Raw genomic sequence first — 13,583 nt, 5'->3', positions numbered from 1 at the left:
TGATGTCAGAGGCGAGCCCCGAGCCGGGGCATCTCCCCTCCCTCCCTCCCTCGCCGCTGTCCCCTGTCACCAAATCAGCACCGGCATGTCGGTGAGTCAGAAGGGAGCCGCGTTTTATCTGGCGCTGGTTTGGGAATTTGGTAATGCCCGTCCTCCCCGCGGGGTTATTTGGGACCAGGGGAAGATTTCTGCTCCTTCTGCCGGGGTCGGTGTGTGCTGCTGCCCTGAACGCTGTGACTCCACCGCGGGATTCACAGCGGTACCACCACCCCTTCCCCTCTACTCCTCCCCAAAAAATTTGTTTTAGGGAAAGCAGAACACTAAACACAGACACCAGGGGAAGGCGATATGCTGGGGCACATGGGCTGGCAGGAATGTGCTTGTTCCCCAAATCCCCACCTTCCCTGCCCCCCACTCCCATTTTAAACGGATTTTAAAGATTTCTGATGTTTGTTCTGCTGGATGTGACACTGGAGGAGCCAGCGTGAGGGTCAGTCCAAGCAGACAGAATGGGACATCCCAAAACAGGGACATCTCTGTGCTGGCAGGACTGTGCAGACACTGTCACCAGCGGGGTGTGGGCAGGGAAAGGTCTCTGCCATCTCACCCTTGTGGGGTGGCTTTGCTCTGGGGCAGAGCTCCAAATCAGGCAGTGCCCAGCTCCCCTGCCTGAGCACAGCCCGTGCTGGGGACAGCTGGCGCACAGGGCACTGCCACAGATGTGCAGCAAAGCAGGGAAAGGGCTGGAGAGAGGAGAACCTGCCCCAGCCGGGGCTCCAGCCAGGGGAATCCCCAGCCCGGGCTCAGCAGGCCTCTCTCCACCCCAGAGCTGCTGCTGATATTTAATACTGATTTAAAGCTTTAATACAGATTCAAAGCAATCCCTCGATGCTGTGGGCTTGTGCTTCTTGTGGCTTCAGCTGCCAGGCTGGGCTCAGGGTTTCCATGCAAGTTGGAGCCTTTATTTCAGGGCCAGCCCCTCCTCAGCACCAGCCTGGGCATCCCCTTTGCCCACCTCACTGGGCACCTCACTGACCCCATCATCACACCTGTGGCCCTGTGGCCACTCATGTGGCCATCCTGATGAGCACCACCTGCCCCCACCCGGCTTCAGTGCTGCTGGTCCAGCTCCTGCCTGCTCCACCTGGCCAGCCTTGAAGCAAGGAGTGCACAGGATGGGTAAAGAAATGGATGGAGCTGCTGGAGCAGGTCCAGAGGAGGCCATGGAGAGGCTCTGAGGGCTGGAGCTGGGCTGGGAGAGCTGGGGGTGCTCATCTGGAGCAGAGAAAGCTCTGGGGAGACCTCAGAGCCCTCCCTGGGCCTGAAGGGGCTCCCAGAGAGCTGGAGAGGGACTTGGGACAAGGGATGGATGGACAGGACACAGGGAATGGCTTCTCACTGCCAGAGGGCAGGGATGGATGGGATATTGGAAAAGGAATTCTTCCCTGTCAGGGTGGAGAGGCCCTCAGAGTGGATCCCTAGAAGTGTGCAAGGCCAGGCTGGACAGAGCTTGGAACAACCTGGAAGGCATCCCTGACCTTGGCAGGGGGTGTGAGATGGGCTTTGAGGTCCCTTCCAAGCCCAGCCATCCTGGGATTCCATGGGAAGAGAAAGGAGCCTTCGCTCGAGTGCGCTGAAAAAACAGACACTGGGAGATGGGTGGGTGGTTCTGGACACAGAATTGGCTTTATTGCATGATTTAGTGAACATTTATTATCATCTCTACACAGGCAAACGGGTCAGGAAACCAGCAAAGAACAACATGGGTGGCTACTGAACGGTGCCTTGGTGGGCACTGCTGAGGTTCCCTGTGGGGATTGCTGCACAGGGTCAGGCGTGGAAGGATGGAGCCAGGGCTGGAACCAGGCAAGCAGGAGATGGGCCTGGGTGAAGGCTGAGCCCTGATGCCACAAGGGTGGGTGCAAACCCTTTGGATGGTCTTGGTGGAGCTCCCTTTTTCCAGCCCAGGAGCTGCCATCCCAGCACAGCACAGGCTGGATCCAGTGAAGCTGCAGTGCCTGGGAGTTTCTGCCACAGCAGAGGTTTGCACTTACCCTGTTGAGCTTCAGGCCACAAGGATTTAATTTTAAATCAAGAAACTGCTTTTGTTTCCAGCTGGGGAACCCAGACTATGGACTTACAATACTCTCTGGGATGACCACAGGAGCAATTCCTAGGCAGTTAGCAGCCTCTACTGTTAGCAAAGCCAAACAAATGTGTTACTTGCATGAGAACTCACCCTACTGCTCATAATTAAAGTGGTTTTAGCTCAGATGCTCAGGAATTGCCTAAAATGATCCAGCCTGGGTGGCCACGGAGGGGAAACTCAGCATTGGTCTGATGTCCCTGCTCCAGCTGTGAGTGATCCTCCCCACTTTGCCCACTGGGGATGGAGGGAAGGAGGGAGGGGGCTGTACAGGACAGGGACAGAACAAAAATCCTCTTCCAAAGTGACCTGCAAGAGAAAGCAACCCTCTGCCCATCCTGGTGCTCTGCTCATGGCAATGGGGCTGGTACTGATCCACTGGGATCAGTGCAGAGTTGAATATTGGAGGCAAACAAACGTCCTGGGGGAGCTGGGGGAGGCTGACACCAGGGGCCCAGGGCTGCTGCAGCCCCCAAAGGGCATCACAGGCCTGCCAAAGGGTGGGGGGGTCCCAAGAGGCCCCACAATGCCATCCCTGGGTGTTTGCATGGCTTGGGGCAAAGAGCACGTGCTCACTGGGAGGGGACCAGCACTGCTCTCATCCTGCTTTGCTGCTCAGGGCAGGGAAACAAAGGACATGGCAGGGAACTGGGACCAGCATCAGGATGTGAATCCCAGCACTGGGATGCCTGGATCCCTCTGCTACCTGGGGTACCTGAATCCCTCTTCTACCTGGGCTACCCCTAGGGCATTCCATGCTCACTGTCCCTGCTCACAGCAGCCTGGAGAGAGCAGGGACAGGCACTGACAGCTTCTGCCAAGGGAGGGCTGTGTCCCTGCCCAGTCCCTGTGCTGAATGTCACACTGACACCCAGCTGCCCCTGAGGAGGTCACTCCTGCTCTGCACCTCTCTGGTCCCCTTGGCTGGCCCAGCCCCAAAGAGCTGCCCCAGCCCAAGGTCCCGTTCCAGCATCCCTCATTCCAGCATCCTCCCAAGAGAACCCCTGGCCACGTGTCTGCACCCCAGTGCTCTGCTCCTCCTCCCATGGCCTCTGGCTTCCTTTCTGTCCAGGGTTTCAGGGAGAGAGGGGCTCAGGAGAAGGAAGAGTTGCAGGGAAGGCTGTGAGAGGCTTGGCTTTGCTGCTGAGGTCTCATATCCTCACTGAAATGCGGCAGCAGGGAGGTCCCCTCTCCTCAGGACAGGTGGGTCATCACAGGCTTCTGCAGGGCACAAGAAGGAGAAATCTCAGTGTCCACACCACCCTGAGCCAGCCCAGCATCCCCTTGTCCCTTTCTAGGAGTGAGTCCCTGTCCCACCACGCAGGGAGAGGGAATTCAGAGATGTTCATCCTCTCTGGGGCTGTGACATCCCTGACCTCAGGGGTGGTGCCCGGGCGTTCCTGCCCTCACCAGGCAGCAGGGAGGGAGCTGAGGGCTCCATCAGCTCGAGGAGAACCTGGGGGAGGACAGTCTGAGGGGAAGCCAGGCCAGCAGCCCTGCCCTGGGCTGGTCCATACCGCAAAGAGCCGCTCCACCCTCCTGTTCTTGCCGTTGGGGTTCCTCTGCGTCAGCGAGCCGCGGTACGCGGAGTTGCGGTCAAAGGAGTCGTCAAAACCTGCAGGGAGGGGAGAGAGGTGGCCAGCAGCTCCTCACTCACCTCACCAGAGCTTTCAGTGACCACCAAGTCACTTGGGATGGACTGATCCCCCTCTGGCTGCGGGTTTGGATGCATCCCGGCACTCCCCTCTGTGGGATGGGAGCGCTTTGGTAAGGAGGAGACAGAGCTGCTGCTGCTGCTGCTGCTCAGCTCTCCAGAGCTCTCTGTGAGCTGGGTCAGCCTTCCCACACTCTGCTCTGGTGGTGCAGCAAAACCCCAGCCTGGGAGAAGCTCTCAGCTCTCCCTGCCCCAGCCTTGAGAATCTCTTAACCTGTTAATTCATCTCCTCTTCCAGCAGCTGCACCTTTTCAGGCCCAGCTTTCCAAGTCCCTGCCCTGCCAGGCAGGCAGTCAGGAGACCAAATCCAGCCCTGGCCCAGCCCAGGCACAGGATTAGGCTTGCCTGGTGATGTCTGTGCCCATTGCACATCCCTCTATCTCCTGGCAGGGGGCTGCCTTTATCTGCCTGCCCTTTGCAGGAAGGAGAGCAGATGATTCCTCCTCAGGATGAAGACAAGGGACCTTTCCACCTGCCAGCCCCAGCCTGGGGAGCAGCACTGCTAACTGTCTATGTGAATGGGGGAAATGCTGCTCTACCTCTGCAATACACGATCCTTCCCCCATTCCCTCCCTTCATCTTCCATTATCTGGAAGGAGAGCCACTCTTTCTGCCTTTAAGCTTGCGAAGAGAGATAAGAGAGAAATAGAAAAGTCATTTCCTAATGGGTCTCGCTGATGTTGGTCAGAATGAAGCGTTTGCAGTGATTGTCCCCCCACCACACCAGCTGCTGGGCCAAGTTTCAGGTCACCATCCACTCTGAAGCTCTCCCAAGCTGCTCTTTGCCCATAGCTGGGCCCTGGAGGGATTCTTGCCCCCCAGCAGCAGGGCCAAGATTCACAGAGTCATGGAATGGTTTGGGTTGAAAGGAACTTGAAATCCCCTCTTGTTCCACCCCCTGCCATGGGCATGGACACCTTCTACTAGGCCAGGTTGCTCCAAGCCCTGTCCAACTTGGCCTGGAGCACTTCCAGGGGTAGGCCATGCCATCCAGGGAAGGATACCTTCCCCAAGGTGGCCAAGCAAGGGAGAAATTGCTGTCAGAAGAGAGGATGGGCTTAGGTGAGGCTTTGAGCCCGAACAGCCCAGGGGATGAAGGCACACAGGTGTCTCCCTGGACTGTGGGGTGGCTGCAGACAAATCCTGGTTCTTGGAGGACTCAGCCACCTCAGCCTGACCTCTGCTCTCCCATCACAGCCCATGAGCACAGGGAAGGGGATTCCACTGCAGATACACAGCTGGATGCAGAGGGGGAGAGAGAGGGGAGCAGCATCCCCCAAAGCCCAGCCCAGCCCCCCACAGTGCCCATCTCCCAGGGGCAGGGTCCTGCTCCTTACTGGTGATTTCCAGGGGGCTGTTGAACTTCCTCCTGAACCTCTGCAGCCCGGGCATTGCCTGCAAGAGAAGGGCAGCAGCCTGCTGTGGCCAAGGGCTGGGAGGGCAGAGGTCTCCAGTGAGGCCACGGCTCTCTCTGATGGCAGCCCCCTGGCTGTGCCCAGGCTGAACTCTGTGCCACACACTCACTTTAATGTCATCCAGAGACTCCCCAGGGCTGCTGCTGGCAGGAGCAGGAGAATGGAGACAGGCAGCCTGTGGACAGAGGAAAGCAGAGGTGTCTCTGGGGGTGCAGGAGGAGGCAGACACCTCAGAGCACCAGGCAGCACAGGGAGAGCTGAGCCAGACAGCCCTTCCCAGCACCTGGGGCAGCAGCTACAGCTCAGGGCAGCAGGTAGATCACAGCCACCCCCCTCCATGCTCACCTGCATGCTCGATTTCTTCTTTGCCTTTTCCACAGACTTCACTGTCAGCCCTGCAGCAGACAGAGCCGCGATTCGGGATTCGATATCCGATATCTTTAGGAGGAGGAGAAAAGGCACACAGATGGCGGTTGGAGGAGCCATCAGTGCCTTTGTTTGCCATCTCTGGCTGGGCAAAGCATCTGCCAGGGTCAGGCTCTCACCTCACTCTCTGCCTGCTGCACCTGGGCAGCTGCTGAGGCCACTTTGTCCTCCAGCTCCGACAGCTCCGAGTCAGTGGTGCCGCTGTGCTGAGCCCCCTCCTCAAGCTCCTTCAGGGTCTTCTCAAGCTGGTAGGTCTTTCCAGCAGCCAGGTACACCTGAAATACAACAAAAGGAAAAATTGCATTGAAGGATTAACCTTCTTGGAGTTCTCCTCTCCTGCTGTGGCTGCAGCCCTGGACGCAGCAGCTCCTGCCACCCTTTTTTGACTGCCTTCTTGCCTCGCAGCACAGACAGTGCCAGTCAGCTCTGACACGGCTTTTCTTCTCATTTTCTCCCTTCCCTGGGCTTTTGGAGAGCAATTACCAACAGTGTGAAGCGGTGAGAGGCTCAGTGGGAACACAGGAAGGACCAAAACTCAGTGACCTGCTGGAGAGAAGCAGCAGCCAGCACTTTGTGCTGTGTGCTCAGAGGGAGAGCAGGTACCAGCTGCAAACCAGCTCAGGCTGCTGTGTCCTGTGAGGAAGAGGAGACAAACTGACTCTCCAAACCTGCTCAGTCTGTTTCAAGGGTGTCTGTGTTGCTGGGAGCAGGGTCAGAGCAGGGCAGCCTTTGCTGCCTAGAGAAGAAGGCTAAAAGGATCTATCCCAATAAAACCTCTGGTTTTACTGCCACTTGTCTCCTCCCAGGTTACTCCAAGGACACAGGTCCAAGCCAGGCAGCTCAGGAAGCATTAACACATCCCTATGCAATCCCATGAGCTGTGGCCACTGTTCTGCTGACTGATCCCAAGATCTCAGCACTGCCATGGCAATTTGTGCTCCTCCAGCCCTCTCAGCTTTCCCTGGGCTGGCCATTGTGCAAAGCTTCCTCTGCATGCACTGAGCTGCAGCCCATCCACCCAAATCACAGCACCACACTCCCAGGGGTCCCAGTGCAAACCCTAAGGCCATGAACACCCAACCTGAGCCACAGGGATTTGTTGGTGGCCCATCAGGCTCTCCCAGTGCCCTCCAAGGTGGGTGGCATGCCTTGCAGAGGAGAACAGAGTGGCCACAGACAGCTGTGGCTCAGCCAGGGTCCCTGAGGGAGTGGCAGCATGACACACTGCTCCCAGGGCCATTGTCTAGCCAGCCCTGTCCCCAGCTGACAGCAAGCCCCAAGTTCACATCCTTCCCAACCTTACAAACCCCAAAACCTTCATTCATCCAACCCTCTTCCCCTGGGATGCTGTATTTGGCCAGAAAGCATCCAGGTGTTGTAGCTGCCTTACTTATAAGCTTTCCCCAGTGAGAGATGAGCCACAGAGTGGCTAAAAAATTTAGTGTCCTAAAACCCTGCTCCCCATTGCAGGGCATTCCCTACACTCAGATGGAGATCCAACTCTTATTTGAACTGTTTCTTTGGAGCTTGGTACAGGGCACTGTGGATGCACAATGTTTCCACAGGGAATCACAGGGAATTCCTATGGGTTTATGGTGGCTAAAAGAGCTGTCAGTGCTCCAGAGTCACACGAACCTTGCAGGGGGATTGGGACAAATCCAAGGCTGTGGACTTGTCACCTGCCCCAGGCACAAGCAGCCTTAGTGAACAGGGGGGTGATGCTCATGAACCCCTCGATGAAACACACACACAGTGCTGGGGAGGAGCTGAAGGGAATGGGACACGAGTTTTGCTGGAGCAGGGACTGCTGAGATCCAACAAAGCCATGCTACAGCAGGGTGGGGACCAACTCATCACCCAGGAACCAAGGGAGGGAAAGTCACAAGACAGAACGCCTTCTTTTGCTGTTGTACCATTAATCCAGACTTTTTAATCCCTCTGCTGAACATCCTTTCAGTGCTGACCTACCCCCTAACAAGAAATTTCAGGGGAGGGGGGGATTCCTTTGCATTCCCACCCTGTCCCAGACATGTTTTATGAAAAATTCTTTCCTTAGGATTTTTTCTCCTGAGAAGCCGAGAGGCCTCAGGAACAAAATGTAAACAATGGTTATCTGCTGCTGTGGAACGCAACAGCTGCATCTGTGATCGGTCTCATGTGGTTGTTTCTAATTAATGGCCAATCACAGTCCAGCTGTCCAGACTGTCTCGGGCAGTCACAAGCCTTTGTTATCATTCTTTTTCTATTCTTAGCCAGCCTTCTGATGAAATTCTTTCTTCTATTCTTTTAGTATGGTTTTAATATAATATATATCATAATAAATCAGCCTTCTGAAACATGGAGTCAGATCCTCATCTCTTCCCTGGTCCTGGGACCCCTGCGAACACCACCACACCACCCGCCCTCTGCCCAAAATCTCTGGGGAGCCTTACATTTTCCTCCAGCTCCTGGTACACTTCGGCCACCTCTCTCCCACCTGGCAGGTGCCCTGCAGGGAGAGCCCAGCCCTGGCTGTGTCCATGCACCGACTCCCACACCGCCTCCTCCGTGGCGTTTATGGCTCTCAGCACTTTGGCCGTGATCTCACTCAAAGCCTGAGCCGACGACCTCTGCCAGAGCCAAAGCACAGGGAGGGAGGGAAGGAGGGAGGGAAAAAAAAACATGGATGTTGTGAAAAATGCATATTTTATGGTTGGCTTTTAGCAAATATCAAAATGAATATTATATGTGTTGTGTTAGAAAGTGATGTATTAATTCTCTTAAGTAGTGTGTTAAATATAGTTTTAGGTTATAACAAAATGTTAAAATAGAAACTATGCTAGGTAGGATACTTTTTTTTTGTAAAGAAAGGACTTGCGGCAAGATAGCAGCCACAGGACACCGAAATCTTTCAGAGAAAGAGAATTTATTGCCCATTATCAGAAGAAACTAAATTCTTCCCGCCTCGAAGGCGCTGTTAGGATTCGGAGGAAGAAATTGATGGTGACCAACAGAATCCTGTGTTTGAATGGAATTTATGTATGAGGTGAATGAATATGCAACAGGTTATTGTTTTTAAGGGTTAATCCTCTGTTAACGTGCGTCCTTTTTTGGGCTCGTGCTGCCCAGAAAAAGGTAACCGGACCATCTGTAACTCTTTGTTTCTATTGTCTCATAGCGTCCCAATTCAAATTGTCCAAATTATTATTACTCTAATTGTATTACTATTTTTATAACCATTTTATTACTATTAAACTTTTAAAATTTAAAAAAAAAAAAAAAGCGATTGCTGTTTTTCACAACGTTATGTTAATGTGGTGTATAAACCAGCACAAGCCAGGGGGGAGAGGGACACCAGACCTCCAGGAGCTGTGGGAAGAGGGAGGAGTGGTGATTAAGGGGCTCATGAAGGGCTCTACACCAGCAGAGCTTTGGTCTCAGCCTCTGCTTCCTGCAGGATGGCTGTGACAAGAGCTCACCTCCAAAGGCTTGGAGAAGAGGTTATGGAGGGATGTTTCTCTCCCTGGAAGCACCTGAGGGCCACTGGGTTAGGCAGCAGTTAAGATCTAATTGCAGCATATTGCTTTCCACCTCAGCGGGCCTGAGCGGAGATGCAAACAACTCCTTGAGTTTGTGGCAAAAGAACAAAACCAGCCTGACCCCATAAAATGATTGCATTGCCACAATGACAGAACTTGGGGCTAATTATGTCCTCTCTTCCCACCCCAAGGAGCACTGATGGCAATAACTGCCCCTAAGTGCTGCCCTTGGCTTGATGAGGTGCTAAACACGGGTAAAAATGGCCCCAAGAAACTCATCATGTCTCTCCCAGCTGATAATTCCCTAGAAACCAAGGACATGGGGGTGACATATGTGCTGGTTGTGTTTACAGCCGCATGTATTTCCAGGCAAGCTGTCCTGCAGAGAACCAGCTAACTCAGTGCAGATGATGTTTTTATCATTTTATGGTGCCTTCATGGTACAGCAGAGTTTTTTCACATTTTCCATTAGGTTCGTGTGCTTCCATCACAGTGCTCCCCCAGTCAGAATATTTCCTCTTGACTGGAGGAAGAACCTGCCATCAAAAATCCCTCAGAATCACACAGAATCCAAACCTGGATCTGTTGCAAGTATAAGGAAAGTTGGTGCTCAACATCGTCCATGCTGACAGTCTTTAACCAAGGCTGGTCCAGCTACTGCAGGCATTTCTATCTCAATACTCCTCCCTGCTTCATAGCAGGGCCTGGGGGCACAGAAAGTAAAAAATCTGGAGGATCCAGGCTTCATTTGATAAGAAACCAGAATCTTACACTGGTACCACACCAACAGTTCAGGGTTTGAGCCTCTGCCTGCTGCAGAGGCTTTCAAACACAGAAACAGAGGTTTCAAACACAGAAACCTTGGCTTGGTGAATTACCACTTATCTACACTTAATTAGAAATGGTTATTAAGATGATGCAGATTGTTCAATCTGGGAGAAGTTAAGTCTGCCTGCAGCAAGCATCTGAAAGCAGCTTTCAGGAAAAAGGAGGCAGTAAAGGATGCTGTGGGTGAGGGTCAGGAAAAAGGAGGCAGTAAAGGATGCTGTGGGTGAGGGTCAGGAAAAAGGAGGCAGTAAAGGATTCTGTGGGTGAGGATCAGGGAAAAGGAGGCAGTAAAGGATGCTGTGGGTAAGGATCAGGAAAAATGAGGCAGTAAAGGATGCTGTGGGTGAGGAAGCTCTGCTGCTCCAGTGGCAGGGAGAGCACAGCAAGTGGTGCCCAAACCCACCAGGTTTTGTGTGGTGAGGAACAAATGGACATTAAATGGAGGCTTCATGGCACCATGCAAGCCACCACAGCATCCAAGCTTTGCAGGAGAGGAGACGGGCAGGATGGTGCCTGCTTCATTCTTTTGCCACCATTTTGGAGCAAATGCACACATCCCCCTTCCACAGCCAAGGCAGGAGGGAGGGGATGAGCAAACCTGCCCTCAGAGACCCAACAGGGAGTGCTGACCTCTCCATCAGTGCTAATATTAATAGGTATATTAATATTGCCATTGCTGCAGACCAAACAACTCACCTCCTTCAGTAAAAAAGCCAAAATCAAGTAACAATCGAGATCTGCTTGCCAAAATGAACTGCATTAACCATAAAACCACGTCAGCACAAGCTCCACCTTCTCCTGCCAGGCAGGAACTGAAGCTTACCCACTCTTGGGGGCCCTCCATCACTTAAGAATCCTCATTTAACAATTTCTTGTGGATTGAGATGATTTGAAATATCTTCATGCAGACGCATTTATTTGCATTTAGATGCATAACTTACTGTGTGTTTATCCCTAATGGATTATTTTGGAGCCTCTGCACAACTGGGGACACACTGCTGTGATCTGTCCTCCTGTCCCCATGGGTCATCCACCATGGAGTAGGGACAGGAGGCAGCACAGAGCTGGAAATGCAAGAGATGCTGATCTAGCAGAGTGGGGTCAGGGATTTAGGGATTCAGGAGCACTGACAGGTGTGGAAAAGACATTTCAGGCTGTAGCAGGTGCCTGACAAAGGCTGGTACTACCTAGTCACAGAGCTCTTCTCCCACCCCAGGGCTCTTCTCCATAGTGACTTCCAGATCCTGGGGCCACTCCTTTAGGTAGATGTGGAGGCTTTGTACCTCTCCATGACAGGCAGGAGCCTGCAAGAACTCTCAGAGGCTTTACTTTTGACTCTTGGCTGGGACTGGGGGAGCCTACAATGATAAATATCCAGATCTAACACCCTGGGACTTCCCTATCCCTTGGCATTGCTGAAGCAGACACAGACACAGCCCTGGTGGTGGTGTTGGACAGAAGGAGAGTCCCATTTCCATGGTGTAAATCCACAAAGCACTGAGAGCAGGAGGAACCATGGATGCAGCCTGGAATGATGTGGGTGGTAGGGCACAGATTACCTTTCTAACATCCCTGGTCACAGCCTCGCTGGAGGAAGTCATCTCTGGTTTCCTTGCTCTCTTCTCCTCTTCACGCTCCTCCTCGTCAGAGGAGACTTCTTTATCGCTGATGTTGCTGGCTAACTCCTCCAGCTTCCTCTTCAGCTCCTCCTCCTCAGCATCAGGGTCAGTGTGGGACTCTGGGGCCAGAGACTGGAGGAGCAGAAGAAGGGAAAGGTGTGAGAACCTCCTGTGGTGGACATGGGGCCTGCCCGGGTCCAGACAGGCTCACCAAGCAGAGGAGCTTGAGGAGTGGGACCACAGAGGGGCTTCCAAACCACCCCAGGGCACAGCAGAGCCCAGAGAGCTGTGCCCCAGCTCCTCACTGAGGAACACAAACCCCTGACCTAAAGAACCTCCACTCCCATTTTCCCCACACACAGAACCTGCTCAGTTTTCTCTGTGGAAAATTGCCTTTCCCCCATCCTTAAAAAGGTGGGCATGAGGGATTTGGGGCCAAAAATCACCACATTTTCATTAGGAGCTGGTGGCTCTGAGGGCAGAGATCACAGCAACCCAGAAACAAGGTCCACCAGGGAGAGGGAAGCAGCCATGGGAATTGCCACTCCCTGAGGTAACTTCTGGAACCTCTGGGTAACCTCATTTGGGATGAGAACCCCCACAGCAAATTTCCCTGGAGGACAGGTGGCAATTTACCACCCACCCCTGTTGTTAGGTGCAATTCATGGTAGCTGGAGAAGAATCCTGTTAAACTCCCAGGCACTGGAAGAGATCTCCAGAAGTTCCTGAACTTGTTGACCCCTGCATCAAGATGGGAATACAATTACCTGCATCATTCCTGGTGGGGTTTTGTCTGAGCTGTTTTTTAACAGCCTCCAACAGCAGCATCTGCAGCAGGCAATCTTTTTTCCCAGGCAATGTATTCCAGGGCTCTGCTATCCTTTCTGCTTTGTTCTGTAGTTAACCTCAGCCTGTCCCACAGCTGTTTGGACCCACTGCCTGTGCTCTGATTTGCCTTGGACATGGGAATAAAGTGTGGGAACCTGACACTGTGCAAACCTCTTACTCCCTTGGTCAGGATTACTGATGGAAACCCTGAATGATTAAAATTGTGGCCACCCCCTTCTGTGAATTTTAGGAAAAAAAAATGGAGAAATTGCATTGTTCCATCCATGCCTGGGGGCTTTGCCTGTAATTATCACCATCCATTCTCCTGAGCCATCAGCAGCCACAGTGGTGATGGGTTCACATGAAGGAAAAGAGTGCATAGTCTAAAATTAGAAGCCCAAAAATCAATGTTAAGCGGTCTAAGTATTCACAGGTTCTGCAGTGTTGCTCAGCTTTAACTTAATTTAGCTGCTTTCTTCCAAGTTTGATGGCATGGTAAGATCAGGGCAGCTCAGAAGAGATACAGAAATGCTCCTTGACTCAGCTCTCACAGTCACAATAACCTGGTGCCTTCCTCAGAGGCACACTTGAGTGTCCCATGATTTCAAATGAGCTGTCACAGCTCTGCAGATACAGACACCACCTAACAAAACAACTCCTGAAATTAACACTTCATGAAGTATCAGCCTGAAACCAAATTTCCCTTGTGCAGAGGGGGCAAGGAAGGCACTGGTTTGCACAGGGTCTAAATGGGCTCAATTTCCTGCAGTTTCTGCCCTGCCATGCAATGTTTCCTAAGGCACTCCATCACCTGGAAGTGGAGAAAAGCCTCCAAGGCCAAAACAGGAGTGAACTCAGAGAGCCCAGGTGGTTGTGGCACTTGGGGACAGAGTTCAGTGAAGGACTTGGCAGTGGCAGGGGAACGGTTGGGCTCTGTGATCTCAGAGGTCCCTTCCAACCTAAATATTTCCATGATTTTGTCTCTGCCTGCAGTGCTGGCTGCCTCTGCAGTGGGCAGGGGAAAGGAGCAGCAGAGCCCAGAGCCCATCCCTGCAGGATTCCTGCCTGGTTACCTCGTCAGGGCGCGTC

General features: G+C 53.1%; 1 protein-coding gene across 1 annotated transcript in view; it reads right to left on the bottom strand.

Moving 5' to 3' along the window:
- Positions 1-1,664: 1,664 nt before the first annotated feature.
- Positions 1,665-13,583, bottom strand: part of MLPH (melanophilin) — a 27,421-nt gene continuing 15,502 nt past the window's right edge. The window contains 8 exon segments of the mRNA XM_031063492.1: positions 1,665-3,367; positions 3,664-3,761; positions 5,198-5,255; positions 5,385-5,450; positions 5,621-5,713; positions 5,821-5,976; positions 11,607-11,798; positions 13,568-13,583. The exon segment at positions 13,568-13,583 is cut by the window's right edge and continues 59 nt beyond it. Coding sequence (XP_030919352.1) covers positions 3,341-3,367; positions 3,664-3,761; positions 5,198-5,255; positions 5,385-5,450; positions 5,621-5,713; positions 5,821-5,976; positions 11,607-11,798; positions 13,568-13,583 — 706 coding nt within the window. The 3' untranslated portion in view covers positions 1,665-3,340.

The sequence above is a fragment of the Geospiza fortis genome, unplaced genomic scaffold (assembly GCF_000277835.1).
Source record: "Geospiza fortis unplaced genomic scaffold, GeoFor_1.0 scaffold407, whole genome shotgun sequence".
In the NCBI taxonomy this organism is placed as follows: domain Eukaryota; kingdom Metazoa; phylum Chordata; class Aves; order Passeriformes; family Thraupidae; genus Geospiza; species Geospiza fortis.
Note: the sequence above shows the minus strand (reverse complement) of the source record. Positions and strands in the feature narration are given on the sequence as shown.